The sequence below is a fragment of the Epinephelus fuscoguttatus genome, linkage group LG6, assembly GCF_011397635.1.
Source record: "Epinephelus fuscoguttatus linkage group LG6, E.fuscoguttatus.final_Chr_v1".
NCBI lineage: Eukaryota > Metazoa > Chordata > Actinopteri > Perciformes > Serranidae > Epinephelus > Epinephelus fuscoguttatus.
Window position 1 is genome coordinate 26,382,931 of NC_064757.1, and position 19,194 is coordinate 26,402,124.

The 19,194-nt window shown below is 40.0% G+C and overlaps 1 protein-coding gene across 1 annotated transcript in view; it reads left to right on the forward strand.

Moving 5' to 3' along the window:
* Positions 1-19,194, forward strand: part of ccser1 (coiled-coil serine-rich protein 1) — a 191,849-nt gene that overhangs the window by 22,031 nt on the left and 150,624 nt on the right. The window contains exons 5-6 of the mRNA XM_049577884.1: positions 12,034-12,124; positions 16,204-16,309. Of these exons, the coding sequence (XP_049433841.1) occupies positions 12,034-12,124; positions 16,204-16,309 (197 nt within the window). The remainder of the gene's footprint in view (positions 1-12,033; positions 12,125-16,203; positions 16,310-19,194) is intronic.

A 19,194-nucleotide genomic window follows, 5' to 3' on the forward strand; every position in this document is an offset into this window, starting at 1 on the left:
AATATTGCAGTGAGCATTGTCTGTAAGTGTAACCACACTTGCGACAGCTTTTGGCTTGCCATTGCCTGAGTCACTGTTACTTGAACAAGCTGCTGTCTCTTTTCCTCTCTATACTATAACGCCCTGTTTCCACCAAACAGTGCGGTATGGTATGGTTCAGTTTGGTACGCTTTTTTTCCGTTTCCACTGTGAAAAGTTGTGGATGGTACCAATGGAACTGTTCTGTTCTGTTGCCATTTTTGGTCCCCCCTCTGTTGGTGTACCTAGCACACAGATCTGGTACTAAAAGGTGGAGCTGTGAACACTGCATACTGTCGACTGGTCAAAAGCAGACGGTCACTCTGCTCAGAGCTGAGTTGTGGCTAGTTTTGAGGCTATTCATACCGTGGAGAGTTTTATTAGTGAACTGTAACTATAAAATTAAAAAATGTTTTGCTGCCTCTCACAGCAGTTGTAGTCTGAGAAAAATAATTTATTTCACTGAGCCGACCGCTGGCAACTTTCAAGGTGGAACGTTAACTTGTAATGTTACTCAATGCATGAATTGATAACATGAAACAGTCAACACACCTTAGATTTCACTTAAACCACTTTGACCATTACTCCAGTTTTTATATGACATGCACTTTTAGTAATGAGTGGATCTTCACGCATTTATATTTAAAGTAATTTCGACTGAGTTATGTGACCAGCATATATTCTAATCCTCACTCTGACAAAAAAAGGAGCATTGCGGAGCGTTGTTCCTTTGGGTTGTGGCAATACTTAAACCCCTGAGCTTGCCTGAGAAGGACTAAATGCACAAGCCTGCTATTTTTAAATATCACGTGGAGAGAGACTCTCACTCCAGACTATTTTATTTTGTTCTGAAAATGTCGGCGTGCAGACTTCCATCTGTGTCACCGGTAATGAGGAAATACAGTGAGTGCTGGACAGAGCAGTGAGTGACAACAGCTCCGCCCACACTTTAAAACACTAGGGTCTAGGTGCCACGTCTGAAGGGTTACTTTTGGTTCCAACAGTACCATATTGAAAGTGTTTGGTGGAAACGGGGCTTAAGTTTCTTCTCTCACCCAGACGTGTTCTCATGTACCGCAATTTGGCGAGATTGATATCCAACCCTACATGACACTGGACAGTGTCTGCTCTGGGTGTGGTGTGGAGCTGAATAGTGACGAAAACAACGCGCTGCATATTGCATTTTAAACAGTAACTCTAGATGTGGGAACTGTGTAAAATAACACAAATATTTGATATGTCCGTAAACCTAAATACGACTTCACCACTGTTTGCCCTTAGCAATATATTTGGGTTGCTGTGTACTCTCACTTACAACCCTGCATATCCAGGAATTGGTAAACTTGCCACTGGATTATCAAATTGCCAGTGCATCATTACAGGAAGAGCCCCGGGGATGAAAAGAGGAGATGTAATTGGCCACAATTGTAACCAGCTGCTAACACACTCCTTTGTAATATACCGTGTGATAGGAGGTCCTCTCTAATCTCAGCCAGTGCCCGTGCCTCTGGTCATACAAATACCAAAAGTGTTCCAGCACACGCTGGGCAAAACCAGACATAGTGCACAGCTTTGATACACAGACGCTGTGCTTTGTGTTTTCACTCACTTTGAATTAAAAACTACAAAACAAACACATATTTGCTGAAAGGGGTTCTTTGAAATAATTTTTGCTAGTTTACCTTTAGAGTGAGGACAAAAGATGGTATGCTGGTGGTATTTGAGGATCCTGGTAGTCTCAGAAATCTCTGTGACTTCTCTTTAATTTCTTTTGTGATGTACATATTATTTACTGGAATGGAAATGGAGCCGAGTAAGAAAACTCACACTCTAAGTGATGATCTGAAGTGTTGTACTGACTTTGCCATGACAAACTAGCACCTCAGGCCTAAATGTGTCACTCAGTACAGATATTCAACAGCTTGAGTCAAGCATAAAAAGCTGTAAATAAGTAATATTGTATGTGTGTGCACATGAATTTGAAAAACACAATAAAAGTCTGGTTTCTTACATTTAAAGCTATTTAAGGCAAAGCCCTGACATTACGTTTGGTGCTAGTGTGAATGGATAAAGTACTTTGAAAAACTTCTTCAGTCATCTGTAGGATTTAGGCATTATATCCAGTTTGTTAGCTCTGGCTGTCTAACAAACATTGCACCCGTCTTTGTTGACGCATGCTGCAGCTATATCCACATTTCTTTCTGGGGACAGGCTATAGCTGCTATTGTGTATGGGTTGGTTTTCTTACAACACACGCGGTGAAGCCCTGTGGGAGGAAAGCTAGTTTAAGTCAATCCCATTTATTTTACCAGGGACTATCGGCTTTTACGAAGAGATTAAAAAGGGCAGGGATATACACAGCACGTTGCTACGCACTCTACAAACTGCATCGGCTTCTTGACACACACTTCACCAAACGTGGAGTAATCTCCTCCTTTCCTTCCTCCTGCCTATGAAGGGCCCTTCAGGGGCCTAAGTTGTGCAGAAAGTGCAAGAGCCTTGGAGTGTATATTAAATTATGTACCACCACTTTTCCTCTTACTTTTAGCTTGATAAAAGTTTGTTGGCTGGCAGAGGGTACTTGTGAAGCTTATGAAAAAGTCTGGACCGAGACACCTGAGACGCCTTCTTCTAAGTAAATACATAACTAAAGCCGGCGAGGGTGTGAATAAAAGGAATAGAAAAAGGTCTGTTCATTGTTTAAGCATACACAATGTGGCTGACTGTGGTGTTTATGTGTGAAGGAGGCCTGTGGGACATTGCACCAGTTCAGGGCAAAACAGAGACAGAATAAAGCACACCATACTAAACAGTATGCTAGGTGGATGTGCTTTATTGTTGCTGTTTCATTACAGCCCAGACAGAATCTAATTATCGTAAAACAAATAAAGATTTGATTTGCAGTGACAAATGACTAATTTGTTGAATTCAAATAAACTGTGAGGTGCCTCTGCAAAGCCAAGCAAGGCTGTGTTTGCTCGAGCTATTTGGTGATCTCATTCCAGTTGTTATTGTTATTTTGATATCCCTTTGGGATGCTGCGAAATATTTATTTTACCAGCATATACACTGCTGGTTGCCTCATAAGTCTCTCAATGACAGCTGTGATAAGATTTTGGCAGGCTGACAGTGATTATGTTCAATTCCAGTTGACAAAAAGAATAACTTACGAAATTCTCTCTCATGTCAGAGAGAAGCTGAACAACTTTGAACATGCTCTTTTGTTTGTAGTTTGATTGACATATACGGCAGAATAGTTCAACTGCAATCCATTCGTCTTTGACTGTTACTTATGCACATCAACAGTTGTTTGGCAGCTTGCTTGCTAGACAGTGTTGTAACGCAGGCTGTCTCTTGTTTTCATATCCTCCAGTCTGATTGCTGCCTTGTAAGGGCTAGATATCGTAAGTGACACTTGTATTAATCATTGAGCAGATAAGGATCCACTTCCTCTCCCAGACAGAATTTCTAATAACCACAACCAGACGGTTGCATCTCGAAATGAAAAACAATGAGTATGTTTATATAATATGGGTGTTAAGTGCTCACGTTGCCCAAAGACATCATATAAAAGCAGTAACAATTATCATACACACATAAAATCAAATCAACATTTAAATCATTTTTCTCCCAGGCTAGGTTTCTTAATCACAACTGGTCATACACAGTAGAGCTCCAGAAGCAGTGGTTGATAAAGAAAATGGATTCATCTCATGACTAATGCAAAACCATTTATAGTTACTAGCACCAATGGTTCAACAACAGCACTAGTAGGACTATTATGTGATTAAATTATGAATTAGTACTTTTTAGAAATTAAAGCTGCAGTAGGTTACCCTTTAAGCAAATATGACAAAAAGTTATTTTTTACAACTGTCACAATATCCTGACGGCGGTACATGAGGCAGATAATCAAGCTCCTCTGCCTCCTCAGAGTGCTCAATCACGAGAACTACCAATAAGAGCGGAGGAGTCTCTAACGCAGCTGTCAAACTAGGCAGCATTGATCAAATTTGAACCAAGATTGTGTTACTGCATTGCATATTTCTAGCCTCAAATGTTTTCAGAAACATATTTTAGTGTACTGTTAAGCTGTAACATGAGAACGTTTGCCCCAGCTGGTGTGGGGGGCTTCGTATCGGCTTGACTGTTTCCAACATGGCAGCCAGGTCGCAAATTTTTCTCACTTTACAGCTAAACAGTACACTAAAATATGTTTCTGAAAACATTCGATGCGCGAAACAGGCAATGCAGTAACAGAATCTTGATTAATATTTGATCAGCGCTGCTGACTTCGACATCAGTTCACAAGCAGCGGCTGACATGATTGACAGCTGCTCTCTGTAAAAATGGCCTGTGATTGGCCAAAGTCTCTTGTCACGTATTAGATTTTCTAAACCCTGAAAGCAGAGCCAAGTGGAGGTGCAAGGGTCTAGAGTTCTTTCAGAGCACCTAAATTACAATACGCTCAAAGGTTATTTGGGGATTGACGCCAAAATTTAACTGCCTATCCAAAGTAAATTGCGCAGTTATTACAGTTAACAAGGCCTGTGTGCTGTATATTCCTATGAACAATGATAATGCTGCATTTATTTGCATATAACTTGTGAACAGTTGGTTAAAGAACTACTTGTTGTAAGGTATGGACTTCATATTAACACTACTTCTGTTCTGGGAATACCAGCATGTTCACATACACTTATGAGGAGCCTCTAATAATGCATCCCATAAGGTAATGCCCTTGTTAGAACTAGTTTCATTTCATATATTGTGGTCATTATGTCAAGCTAACTTCTTGTTCATATTCTAAACCTTGTTAATTTTTGAATTATTGAACAGTGTGGAGGCTTATAAAGTGGTAAATGTACCTGGAAAGAATGGAGCTGATAGTCAATTAGGGGCTCATTAGCTATCAGAGAGGAACACGAGTCTGCAGGACTCCAGCCCTCGAGGATTGGAATTGACTACCTCTGCTGTAGAGACGAAATGTTTCTTTTAATTCACTGAAACTTCTTTTCATCCACAGCAAAGTGGCTAAAGAGCTTAAAGTCGATCCCTTTAATAGCCTTTTGGTTATGATGGCGCAGTCAGGTATTCATTCAATTTAAATGTAAGCCAGTAATGTATAGTCATAACTTAATCCTGTAACTTTTCCCAGTGTTAACTCCTCAGTACTTTTAAATATAAGGCTGTATTTAGTTAGATATACAGATGGCAGATAAATTAAAGAAAGAACCAGCATGGAGTGTCTCAGTATGGAGTCAGACCACCATGAGCCTTTAAAACAGCTTCAATGCTCCTTGCCAAGTCCTCTGCAAGATACTCCCTCATTTATATATACAACCTATAGTCAATCGGGTAATCTTACTGAGTTCAAGAAAGACCTGAGCACAGCAGATAGAAAGAGAAACAAACACTGCCAGACATAACGATGGACATATACAGCAGCATCAAAGACAGTGTCTCAATAGAGCTGAAGATGAAAGTTTATATCATATCATTTGGTCCTATGGAGATGCTGCTAGTGAGCTTTTTCTTACACATTGTCAGAATCTTTCAAAGGTGTTAAACTGGGTTGAGATGTGGCTGTAAATCCTGTAGCATTTACTTCACCAAACCATTCAGCTTCACCAAAGCTACTGCATTTGATCCATTACTTTCTCCACTCGTTTAATTAGGTTTTTCCTTCAATTTGTCCTCAGTCTGTACTTCTAGTGCTCAAGATTCATCACTTAACTTTACCATGTACATCTGCATAGCATCTTCTGTGACCTGAAACAATACAGCCTTTCCAAGGTACACAACTAACAAACAACAAATAACAAATCAGGGTCTCTCCTAGTTAAGGTGCATTTAGGGTGAATTTCATCAGGCAAAATTTACTTGTATGGTATGACAAAAAAAGGCACAACAGGATATATGTTTTATTATTTAACCTTTATTTAACCAGGAAGTCCCATTGAGATTGAAAATCTCTTTAACAAGAAAGACCTGGCTGAGGTAGCAGCCAATCGAAACACATTTAAAATGCAACAAATACAACATATGATACAAAAATCCACAATAAAACAACAACTATTCAAACATAGTGACCTCTCAAGAAAAACAAGCACATGTCTTTGTCACCAACACCAGTGTTTCTAATTTTAGATAGGGTTGTAAGCATGAGTTAGGGAGCGAACAACAGTGCTCCACAAAGTTGTAAATTATTCCTTTTCTTATCAAACACTTTACTTAGATTAATTTCTGTCACTGTCCTTGAACTCACTGCACCCAGACAGCGCCCACTCCTCTGCTGGTTGGGTTTTTCAGCTTTGCAGTTATAAAACAAAAGTAGGAATAAACATTATTTGCCATACATTACTTATTGTGTGAAAGTGTGGGGAAATACACAAATCCAATTTTCATACTTCAAAACAAAACCGTAAGAACTGTGAACAAAACCCCATACAGAGAACCAACAAACTCATTATTTATTAAACTACAGGCTCTAAAGTTTGAGGATTTGGTCAACTTTAAAACAGCTCAAATGATATACAGAGCAAAAAAACAACTATTACCAGAAAGTATCCAAAAGTTGTTTCAAAAGAGAGAGAGCACGCTTTGAGAGGTGTTTTTATGTTCCAAAAACCATTGGGTAGGACTGTTGCCAAACTACATTGTATCTCAGTTACAGAAGTGAGTAGCCTATATGGAGCAGTTGTAGTGAGGAACTAAAAACATTTAAACAAAAGTTTAAAGATAATGTATAGATCAAATATGAAAATAAATGACCAAACTGTAATACTGACATAAAAGAACAGGGTACAGGACTTTAAGTGTAGTTGCCTTTTGTGAGTTTTGTTGCTATTTTACCTTGTTTGCCTGTTTTGTTTTATGTTGTTGTTGCTTCCTACATATGATGTGCTGTTAAAAGGGTCGGCTTCAGCCTGCACTTTTTTCGGACTGTAGAAGTAGAAGTTATGTCAAATTACTTTGTTGTAATGTTTTGCACTGTACTATTTACGTATCTGCCATTTTGTGTGAGAAGCTGTGACTTTATTTACCTGAATTTCTAGATTTATACGTGATATTCTTATTTCTGTTTCTATCAAACAAGAGGTCAATCCCACTCCCTCTGTCTGCCTGGCTGTAACAGTCCTGCAGGCCAAATTTTTAATGATAAAAGTTGCTACAAGATGTGAAAGAGGCAAATATATCTCACGCTGTTCTGCATAGAAATAAATAGGAAGCAAAACCAGGTCTGACCTCACCTATCCAAGCCATTCCTCTGGTCTAGCATGTGCAATACTCTCCAGGCTGAGGAATCCTGTTTCATGTTATTAATGACACCCCTCCTTTCCTGCTATATGTCAAAATGTCTGCTGTTGTTGTATGAAAAGGTCAACAGACATGTGGATTCCCTCCAGTGAGCCTTTGTTAATCCTCTAGCAATCCTTTGTACGTCCCCACAACATATTGCAGAAGCAGGGAATGTAGATTTATGAAGATAAGTTATGATTGTCATCGTATTTTCTGACACAACCGCCTCAGTCACAACATATTCTTCTAAAGCCATAGTCTTTACAATACACGATAGGAACCCTGAATTAAAATATGCACCTCAAATTTATGGCGATGGTGAAAATATGGATCCTGTTGCTAACAAAGTCAACAGTATAAAGCACTGGGATTTACTGAGATTTATCTGTCTTACATTTTAAATGCCATTGCTTGTTGAATATGAAATGAGTGTTTGCTTTGCTCTGGGATAAGTGATTATTCTGCATTTATAGGAGTAGATTTAAAAAAAAGAAGTGAGGTGATGTAAGTAAGACATTGTGGATTTTCATGCAACAAACAGATTTCTGGATTTGACTGGACATTCAATCCTTTGTTCCCTCAGGCACGTTGTAAACACAACTGGCTATGAAGCGTCTGCTCACACAGAATAAAAGTCATTTGTTAGTCCGTATATTTTTCCATCGCTAGCAGCTATAATACCTGGCTGCAAAGCCAAATCTCTCTCCCTGGATCTTAATGCATTTATCACCCTCGAGCACTGAATAAATGTAATTTTCATAGACTGTATTTGTGATTTCCACAGTGTTTGAACAGAAACCAGTGGGTTTTAATGGACAGAAAGAACCTCTTGCTTCCTGTTATCCCTGTTTTGGATGTCATTCTGCTTGGCAGTTACGAGATGGAGCCATCTGTTAATGAGACCTGAATCTGATATTATCTCTATTAACTCAAGGATTACACTCACTCAAATCGCATGAGCGAGGTAAAAAGGCGACATCTCTGGATTGTAAAATGATATTAATACATTTCTGTGGTTAGAGGGTCACATTAAAATGGGTAATTTAGCTTCAAATGAAGTCTGTGTGCAGTAGTGGCACACAGTATGGGTCTTCATTTCTTTTCCAATACCTTTAGCTATTAGCTTTAATGCCTGAGATGAGATCTTCTGCTCAATAGCATTACGCTGAAATGCATTCTGGTCTTTTTCTGATGGTAACTGCGCCGAGCATATGGTGTAAGAACAGTGATATAGTGTTACACGCTTATACAGTACCCAGACCACAATGACTTTATGTAGGTATGGCCTTGGAGAACATTGATTTAGCTGTTTGGAAAATCTCTCCCCCTCGCGTGCACACGCACGGAGGTGTGGTTGAATAGTTAGGCATGTCACTAAGCATCGAGGCTTTCGTACTCCGATGGGATGAAATCAATACAGAGTGTGGCTGTGAGATTGTTTATGTCCAAACAACAGTGATGAGAGCTGAACAGAGCTGGTTATTGGATTTTCGGATCCATCTGCATCTGCAGATACTCCGCGAGACGGGCGCATAGTTTTCGACTCCTTATATTTGCTTTGGTGTAAGTTTTTCATCTTTTAAGTGCACAAAAGTTCACACAGAGCCTCTCAGCCCGTATTAAGGACTCAGAAAGCCTGTAGTAAGCATCACCCACTTATCTTCATTTTGAAAATCTTGTCTTAAAGGTTGTTTCAGGTGAAAAAATGATCTCAGAATCAGGTGAAAGCACTACTCATTGTGAATAATTAGTGTTTTTGGCCTTGTGCGGTTATTAGGCTGCTGAGAGTTGCTGCATCAGGACAATTCTGTATGCTGTATGAGATTAAAAAAAACACTGGTGCTCATTATTATCTGTATTTGTCTTAGGTCTAATAGTGCACCTATATGGTTTGCTATCTAAATCAAATGGGCAGCATTATCTGCAAGTATTACTACTTGTCTTTGGTTTTGTGACATCACTTCAGGTCCACTGTAATTGGAAAGAACCTGCTGTTGGTGAGAGTTCTTTGCCTTACCTGGATGTGTGTGTGTGTGTTATTGAGTGAGAACGTTCAAGCAAGTCCATTTTTTTCCAATTTAGTTCCCTGCTACAATAATTAGCAGCAATATTCACAGTCTCTGATGCAAGGACATGTCGTGTTTTAATCAATCCATTTCCTCATTTTTATTCTTGTAGCCACAACTTTCCCCTGCAGTGGGTTTCTCCTTGACGGCCATCAGATGGCAGCATTGACTTTTGAAATGCGGTTGAACCAAAAGGCGCATCATGCATCATTATAACCTCATGATAATACCCAGAACATGGGAGCATTCACTGGAAGATTACAAGTGGAGATTTTGTGGTGGGCATTAAATGGTGAAACATGATGTGACTGTAGCTATGTGGCTGTAGGTCATGGTAGGAACTTACCTGTAATTTCTAACACCTAAAGACTTCTCAAGAAATATTAAAGCTATATTGTGAGTGAGGATACTGTTGATAATCCAGGGCCACACAGGGTGCAGAGATGTTTGTAAAACATGGATTTTTATGGTGCTCTTGAATAACTAGTGGTGAAATTCAGAAAACACTGATGTCTATGTTTATTTACTCCTGTATTTGAAGGTCTGTCATGAGAAAAAATGCAGCTCCACACACACCACACACACACCCTGTAGATCTGTTTTTTTGTGTGTATCAGGTGTCTTAGAGTGGTTGGTGGTACATTCATTGTGTTTTATTTCATGTGGTTTGAAATGTAGGAGGTAGATAAAGGTAAGGGGACACAGGTGAGATACTGTTCCTGCTAGTGATATCTTCCTTTGTTTCAAGGGAGGATAACAGCATTGTTAGCTCTGTTTTACTGGCAAAGAACATCCTGTTCCCTGTAAAAAAAAAAAAAAAAGTCATGTTCTTAGTGCTAAGAGGGCACATTTTGTTAGAAATGAATTAAAATTGAATTAATGTAATCCAAAAAATGCTTTTGAAAGTTTGGATTGTGAATACAGTGTTTGATCATCACATCGCTAAGTAATGTCTGGGGGTGTAGTGATACATCAGTCTGGATCAGTATATTAATTTAATGATCAACAATTCAGTATCATCCATGCAAAGTGAAACTATCGTCATCTTTGAGATGCGCCTTTATTTGAAGAATTCCCAGGGCACGTTTGTGTCACTATTTCCATCCAAGCACACCTCCTTCCGAAACACTGAAACAACAACACGATTAGGATATTTACTGATGTTGTCATAAGTGCTATATCGTCGGCAACTGGACTTGCTTGAGTTTCGTCAAGAAATATCTTTAAGAAATGTCTTTAAGAAGGTCCAGTTGCCTACGATAAGCACCTACGAATACCATGACCTGGATGACTGAGAACCGACATACTGATGTTGTCTCATGTCAATTGTAGGCCCCTGTGGCAGACCTTGTGATATCAGAATGTATCATATCATTGTCCAGAGAATTGATGTTATATAACATATAATGGTCCGCTTCCGAGACCACATCACGCCTGTCCTCCAAAACCTACACTGGCTCCCCATCACACATCGCATACAGTTCAAAATCCTCCTCCTCACACACAAAGCACTCAACAACCAGGCCCCCTCCTACCTCACACACCTACTCCACCACCACACCCCCTTCGGTGACCTCCGCTCATCCGAAGGAAATCTCCTCTCACTGCCTGCACGGACCAAGCACCGAACCTGGGGGGACAGGGCCTTCTCCATTGCTGCCCCCTCCCTCTGGAACTCACTCCCCAAACCCACCTGTATCTGCACTCACCTGCCAACATTCAAGACCATGCTCAAAACTCACCTTTTTAAATTAGCTTTCAATGTATAAGTTTGTGTGTTTTATACTGTTTCATTGCTGTTTTTATTCTGACTTAGCTCTATTTTATGATTTTTAAAAAACTGTAACGTGTCTTTGAGCATTTGTTAAAAGCGCTTACAAATAAAATTTATTATTATTATTATATCTTGATGAACTTGTGATTCAGACCTTTAGTTATGGGCTGCCTTTCTTTGTTACTGAGAGAGAGGAGGGAAAATACAATAGGTTTGCAAAGTCTTTCTTGTTCAGCAGGTATATTTTGCCTGTGAAGCACGGAGGGATGCTGACAGATGCTACACAAAACTACAGTCTGATTTGGCACATTCGTTGCTTTCCCAAACTAAACCCTAATGACTCCCACCTAACAGGAGGAGCAATATGTTTTCATGAGCTTGGCTTCAGTGATGAAGGACTTAATAACTTGTTAAATGCAGGCAAACTGGAAAAAACAATCTCATTCCCTAATAAAAATAACATCATTATTTTTGCTAATGTTGATAAAATTTAATGTCTTTGTGGTCGGGGATTCTCTTCTGAATGTTTTGAGCCACCTGGATAACTTTGATGAAAGTCATTTAATAATTTGCTTTAATGTTTGTCATATCTTTTTACCCTTTTTCTAATTAGTATTTTTTTCCTTTTTCCTCCTCAGGGTTTGCCAAACCTGTTGGAAATTAATGAGTGCATTGCTTAAATTGTATTAAAACAGTTCATCATAATGACTTGTTTACTTTAATTCCTAAAGTATTTTTTATCTTTTTAGGAATACAAACCAGTGTACATTCATCATATTATTTTGGGCATGATAATTACTCTTTATTGTTTTGTCAGATGTATATTTGTAAATTGTTTATATTAAGTTTTGGGGTTTTTCTTTTTCTTTTTAGGATGTTTTAAACAACCTGGGCTCGTCAGAGCTGGATGAAGATGATCTTATGTTGGACCTGGACCTTTCGGATGATCAGCGACATCGACATGGTAATTTCAGTTTTTTCACCACTTAACATATACATCTCTAAAAAGAGGTCTTTATGCTTCACATGCACTAGGGCACGTCGTGTATTAATGATACTCGTTACCTGGAGAGGTTGGAAAAAGATATACGTTTCTTCCCTGTTCCAAAACCAAAATCAAGCCCTGAAAAGTGTAGGGTTAGCTAGCTAGCTACTGAAGATATAGCCTACTGAATGTATACACATGCTGCTTTTGCTTTTAATGATTATAACAGTGAAACAAAGACCGACCCTGCTGTACAGGAACCAGTGAAGGGAAGCAGGGAAACTTTGCTGATATTCAACCAGCTGCGTGTCATCACAGTGTGCGCAGATGAATGTTGTTTGACTTCCAGCAGAGTTCGAAGCTAAACACTGTTCATCTGCACACACTGTGATGCCACACAGCTGGTTCGATATCAGCAAAGTTTCCCTTTATATTCATTGTCTTCTGTGTCGATCAGCAGTGATGTGGTGGTTCACTTTTACACTGTGATCTGTAGCCTATAGTTCGGCTTTAGCTTCTAACTATCTTTGTCTTTTTAACCTGTTGTTGCTGCTGAGTCAGTTTGACATCCTGGATATATCCTTCAAACACAGACTGTAGACCCCTCTGTCTGCTTCTCTCTGGAATCACTATTTCATTTTTCCAAAAATATGATAATATTTCTTCAGGGAGTGCAGTTAGTTACAGTGTGGGCTCCATGCTTACTGCAACAGCTTGTTGGACCCTCACAAAGGGGCGGGGCTTAGCGAAAGGTCAATTACTACATTATTGCAGGTAAACACAGAATTCGACACTACACAGCTGGGTCATACACAGTGTCTGTTGGTTTTTTTATTTTTAGGTCAATTTTCTCCAGAATCATTGTGTGGCTTTTCTTCTGGACGGAAGGGTAATAAGGGTTTTTGGAACGAGATCATTCAGATCAAGAGAGAAAATCTGTCACATGCAAACCCTTCCCTTTTATCTGTCACTCCTTCCATTCAAGTGGACATCTGCCACATATTTCCTAATTGTCACTGATTCTTTTTCCTTCTCTCTTCCTACTTTTCCTCTCTTCAGCCCCTCTCCATTTCCCTTCCCTCTCTTTTTCCTCATTAAAGCCACCTCTACTCCATCACCCTAAAAACATGAAACCAGCACTCTCCCTGGTTCTTTTAACATGTGCCACGACTTTGATGTAGCTGCCTCATTTACAGCGATTTATCTCCTCTGTTGTTTTGGCATTTCAGTCACACTCCTCCTGACATGCCTCATGGTTGAAGAGTGACTGTCAGAGGAGAATTATTGCTTGTGCTGTGGCACAGAGCAGACTGGAGTGCCAAACACAGTAACCCCAACCTCCTTTCATATAACACACCAGGGAAACTATTATATTTAACGAGTGTGTTGGGCGGCTGTAACCGCAACACAAGTCAATGTGTTAAGGGACTTAATAAAATCTTGCTTAACACATTTTTGTGTAAATTCCTTACATATGAGGGAATTTGATATTTTACTGTTGTGAGTAGACGTAGTGAAGTGAGCATGGCTCTGATTGACTGTTCTTATTTAATCATTCCTCGCAGGAGCATTGTGGTAATTGGGCAAAATTGCAAATACTGTCAGCATTGATTATGTTTCAGATTGCAAATATTTGCTTCATATTACAAGCAAACATCAAACTGCAAAGACACAAATGCACACTCTGATTTGGACAGATGGTGTATGATACATGAGTATAATGATCATAATCAACTGAAACCAAACATGAGCTTGAAATGTGATCCCCTTCCTCTACATGTTTGCCTGTGAATATAGAGACCGGGTACGCTGGCTCTAAGCTTTGCTCTCATAATGTGTGTGAACACTTTTTGCTTTGGCTGTTATCTAACAGATCTCTGAGTCAAACTATATATAAATGCGAGGTTAAATTCATCTATCTCTAACTCCCAGATGGACTCGGAGAATATTACAGTTGCAGTCAAATAAAGTAAAATGCTCGGCAGCACTGTGGAGTAAAGATTACAACAGGAGCTTCAGCCCTAATAAACTGAATTTCCTGTGCTTATGGGGGTTGGAGAGTTTCGGGAGGGAGGGTGGGCTTGAACTAAGCACTCACACACCCACACACACAGATTTAAAACACCTCTGAAGGCACTGGCTGGTGCAGAGCAAAAGGAGGCACCGGCAATAATACACACACTAACACACAAGCATGCATGCTTAGTCATTAGACCTAATGGTTTGCAGGCTGTAGCATGAAATTAAAGGTTTGATGAATTGTTCTCATAAAGTCAAGGGACTAAGACTTTGTGCTGGTGATGGGAGGGTAAGGCTCTTCCACACACTCAAATTAAAGGGACTAATTTAAATACTCACACACACCTCCACACACTTATTCAGGCAGAACACACAAAGCATACAGATTAAACACATGTACACGTTCATACAAGAGTATATACAGACGGACGCACACGACTGGACACACACCCACCCTGCACACCCGCACAACTCTCATCGGCGCTCCTTATTTTTACCTCTCTCAGGTGGCTTGTTGAAGCCTTTATTAAAAAGCAAGCAGTTTCACAGCAATTTATGGCCAACAGTGTTCAGCTGCAGCGCTCTGTGTTCCTAATTCAACTGTGACTCGTGCCCTGTGGAATCAGACGGGGACAGAAAGAGAGAGACAGCGGGACCTTTACAAAGACATGAAGAAATGCCAAACCTTGGCTTCGCCGCAAGTTTTTGCTCCAGACTCTTCCACACGGCTGTGTCAAATGTGCCATTAAAGGCAGACTTATCATTTTTTTTAACAACTGATTGTATTCATTACTCAAACCCATCACTACTGAGTTTTAATAAGCTGCTTAGTGACGTGAGCACTGTTTTAATAGCTCCAATTTAATTAGGGAGGAGATGTAAGTAGAGAGTTGTTATCTCTGATTTGTAATATTAGTTGTGGTCAAGCTAGGTACATCGGCACATTTTAATAGTGCTTGACCTGAATATTTAACTATAGGATATTTGTTCATTGGGCAGGAATTTGGTTTTCAGTTTGGGGATTTTGATATTTCTTTCTTTTTTTTAGAATAGTTTTGCATGCATTCATTTGTTTGTGACGGCCACATATTGTTTTTCCTTTTTTTTATATATATATTTAAAATGGGTAAAAAATGTCTCTCTCTTTTGGTCTGTCTATGGCCGTTGGTGAGAGTCCATCCACGCACACACACACACAGTGATAAGGCTAACTGTTAGCATCTAAAAGCTAATGTTACCTAACGGTTACTAACAGTCGAACCATTTCAGTGTCTGTGTGACTTTGTTGGGTGTTAGATGTTGGCAGCTGCTGCTGTTAGCTTGTGCTACCTGACAGACATTGAATTGATTGTTTGCCAGGAGAACGGTGGCTCCACACGCACTCCTTCAGCTCTGCATCTGACGTGTGTTAACAGGACTCATTCATTTTCTGTAACCACGCATCCTGTTAGGGGTCGCGTGGGGCTGGAGCCTATCCCAGCTGACATTGAGTGAGAGGCAGGGTAAATCCTGGACAGGTCGCCAGACTATCACAGGGCTGACACATAGAAACAGACAACCATTTACACTCACATTCACACTTACGGCCAATTTAGAGTCACCAATTAACCTGCATGTCTTTAGACTGTGGGAGGAAGCTGGAGTACCCGGAGGAAACCCACACTGACATGGGGAGAACATGCAGACTCCTCAGAGAAGGGCTCCCTCACCCTGGGTTCGAACCACAAAACCTCTTGCTATGAGGCTACAGTGCTAACCACTGCACGGTGGTTGTCACATTTTAAACATAATTCTCAAATCTTAAATTTGTTGGAGCCACTATGCTGTTTCTTCTGCTTCTGTCTCGCAGTGCTCTGTCAGGAACCTGTTATCATGCGCATTTATAAAGGTTAAGCTGTGAATATTCACTGGTGATCAATACTGAGGTTCCAGAGCCCAAAAATGGTTTTCGGGATTAGGACACCCCTAAATTTTAATTAAGTGAAAATTGAGACTCAGTGTGATATAATAACTGTATGTGTGTTTTGGTGTGTGCACAGTGTCCAGAGAAGACTCCAGCCAGTCCCTGGCCTCCTGTCTCAACCTGCTCCACTCCCCCATGGACCCATCAGGAGATCGCATCCCAGGGAGAGAAAACAATCAAAGGTAAGCATGTGTATTTGTATTAATTTACTGTGTTATGTTCAGTGAAATGTGAAAGTGCTGTCAGTGTAATTATGTGTATGTTTTGAGCAGAGATATGGTGAGCTCTAACAAAGCAAATGAAGACAAATTTAGAAAAAAAAAAAAAAATGGACACGCGTCTCTGTGTGGTGTTTGTGTAAATATGGGCTAGACATAATAGAACCACAACCATGAACACAGAAGACAGGATAAAAATGGTCTGGTATTGGCCAGCCTGAAACAGGATTTAATCACATACTACTGGAACATATGGGTGCCTCAAGGACCTGTTTTGATGTCCACTTGTCCACAGGGGCATTTATCCTCTGTATAGTATATCTTCATTACACTATAGCCACAATGTGGCTTTATTTTACCCCACACACTCCACTGCCACTTAAGAGACAAAGAGAAGGAGAGATGGTTATTTTCTATTCTAGGAATTGCTGATCTTGAATGTTCCCTGTAAATGCGTCACATGTTTTATGTCTTTACCCCCCTTGGAGATGAGACGGGTACTCTAGCACAGAAAGACGGAGGGTAAATAAATAAATAAATTCTCTTCGAATTAATATGCAAGCTGTCTTTCTGTTCTCCTCTTTCTCCCAGTCGCCGACGGCTGAAAGAGAACACTTAGAGTTTCTGTTTGTATGTATGAGTACCACTGCCAAGGACGGTTCCATGTCTGATTTGACTTTGCCACTTGTTTCCTCTCTATGCTGTGGAATCGGGATAGGTCTTGATGAGCACATACTGAAATGCATGCACACCCACGTATGTGCAAAAAGATGTATATATACATCCACACCACATATGGAGCAGGTCTGTGGATAGGGCTTATTTGGTTTTATAGTGCCAGTGTGTAATAAAAGGATTGTATCACCAGTGGTATCGTCTGGTGATGCGTCTGACAAGCCAGTAGATGATTATACTTTCAGTGCTCCTCTCTATACTCCCTGGTAAGATTTATTTCATTTCTGCTCACACCCATGGAGTAAATGTATCTGTCTATCCATGTTTCCCCTAAATAAATTGGCTATGAGATTCTTTGTTTGCAGAGACAGTGCAGGGCAACTTGTGTGAGTGGTTTTGAAGTAGAGGTTGAAGGATTTATACTACACCATTGAGACGTTGGACTTAGCCTTGGCTTCTTTTTTTTCTGAGGAGGGTTTTTTTTTTTTTTTTATCACGCTTTTAACACTCTTTGAATGTTGCACTGAATAGAGAGACGTTCTCGCTGTCTAGACAGTGTCAGTGAATCATACAAGTTGGGAGTCAACCTTTTCAACCTATCCAAGGTTTTTGTCAGATAGTTCATTGGTTATTTCATTTCTACTGAAGTCCCACTTGTCTTTGAAAGTACTAGAGGAGCATTCATGTCCGGACACACACACACGCACGCACAAATATTTGCATTGTTCCTCTCTGTATACAAGGTCATGTCTAAAATGTCATTTATCTGAAGTTTTTTTTTCCTGTTTTATTGAGTTTTCCTTGACTGCAGCATTGTGGTTTTAGGCTACAAATGCCGTAATATGAGGAGATGGGGCCGTCCCTTTCTATCCAGTCAGAGACAGGTTATCAAAATAGTATCAGCTGTGCAGGAGGATGAATGAATGAATAAATGGATGAGGGAACCAAGTCTTTGCTGTGTAGCTTTATTTTGTCGTGCTGCTCTGAGATGACCATTCAGTACAAAACTGATGCTTAGGATTGTCCAACAGCCTAACGCATGCTAACATGCTCACAATGACAATGCTAACATGCTGATTTGTATCAAGTGATAAGTTTATGGTATGATATTTACTAAGGGCTGCTCACTGAAAGCAGAAGATGTTGTTCTTTGTCAGTGAGTGTGCAGTGTACCTCTGGGGACGTTTCGGCCTCCAGAATAAGCATCAGCGTAAACACTCCTCGATTTCACTCTGCTCTCTGGTACTGGCAGCTGCAGATCTAGACTCACGGTTAGTACGAGTAAGAGAGGCAGCTGCCTTGAGGAAGAAAGGCCTGATCAGGCATCAACATAACATTATCTTCTGTGGAGTATTTAAAGCTCACAGCAACTTAATTGGATGTAGTCTGGCTGTTGTTTGATATCTGATGTTGCAAAATGTTGCACACTGTTGGTGTAGTTAGCATGCATTAGCTCGGAGGGCTAACTTGGGTTGTTTACTGTATGACGTGGACGTTGCTTTCACCCTAAATGTCCTGTCGAAACCTGATTTTACATTATTGACCGATGGAAGTATAGATACTGTACACTTTAAATGGAATAAATATAATTATATGGAATGAAATAAACAAACTTGTCTTTGAAAGTAGTGGAGGAACATTCATTCAACAAACAGTCGAATATTCATATTGAGTAGCCAAATTCTGAGTCGAGTGCAGTCCTAATATTTACCATATTCTGATCTTGGTTTAGTATATTAGAATGCTAGCATTTGATAATTAGTGCTAAACGCCAAATGCAGATGAGTCTGTTGGAATTGTAATTAGTTTTGGAGATATTTCGGCATAAACCAAAGTGTTGGGCAAATTAAAATGTTGTCAGTGCATCATCTAAGTTACTGTGCATCCTGAAGGGGACATGAATGTGTGTACCAAATTTCATGGCAATCCATCCAACAGTTGTTGAGTATTTTAGTCTGGAACAGAGTGCTGAACAGACTGACCAATAGACTGACATAACCATCTCCAGAGCTAAGCTGCTAGCGTGGCTAAAATTGTATGCAGTAAATACATATTTAAATCATGGTGTGCCTGAGTGATGAGCTAATTAGTTCCTCTTTTATATGCCACCCTTTTAACAACCTAACAGTCTGCACTCTTGAACCTGTTCCTCCAGAATGACTCAACTCCAAAGC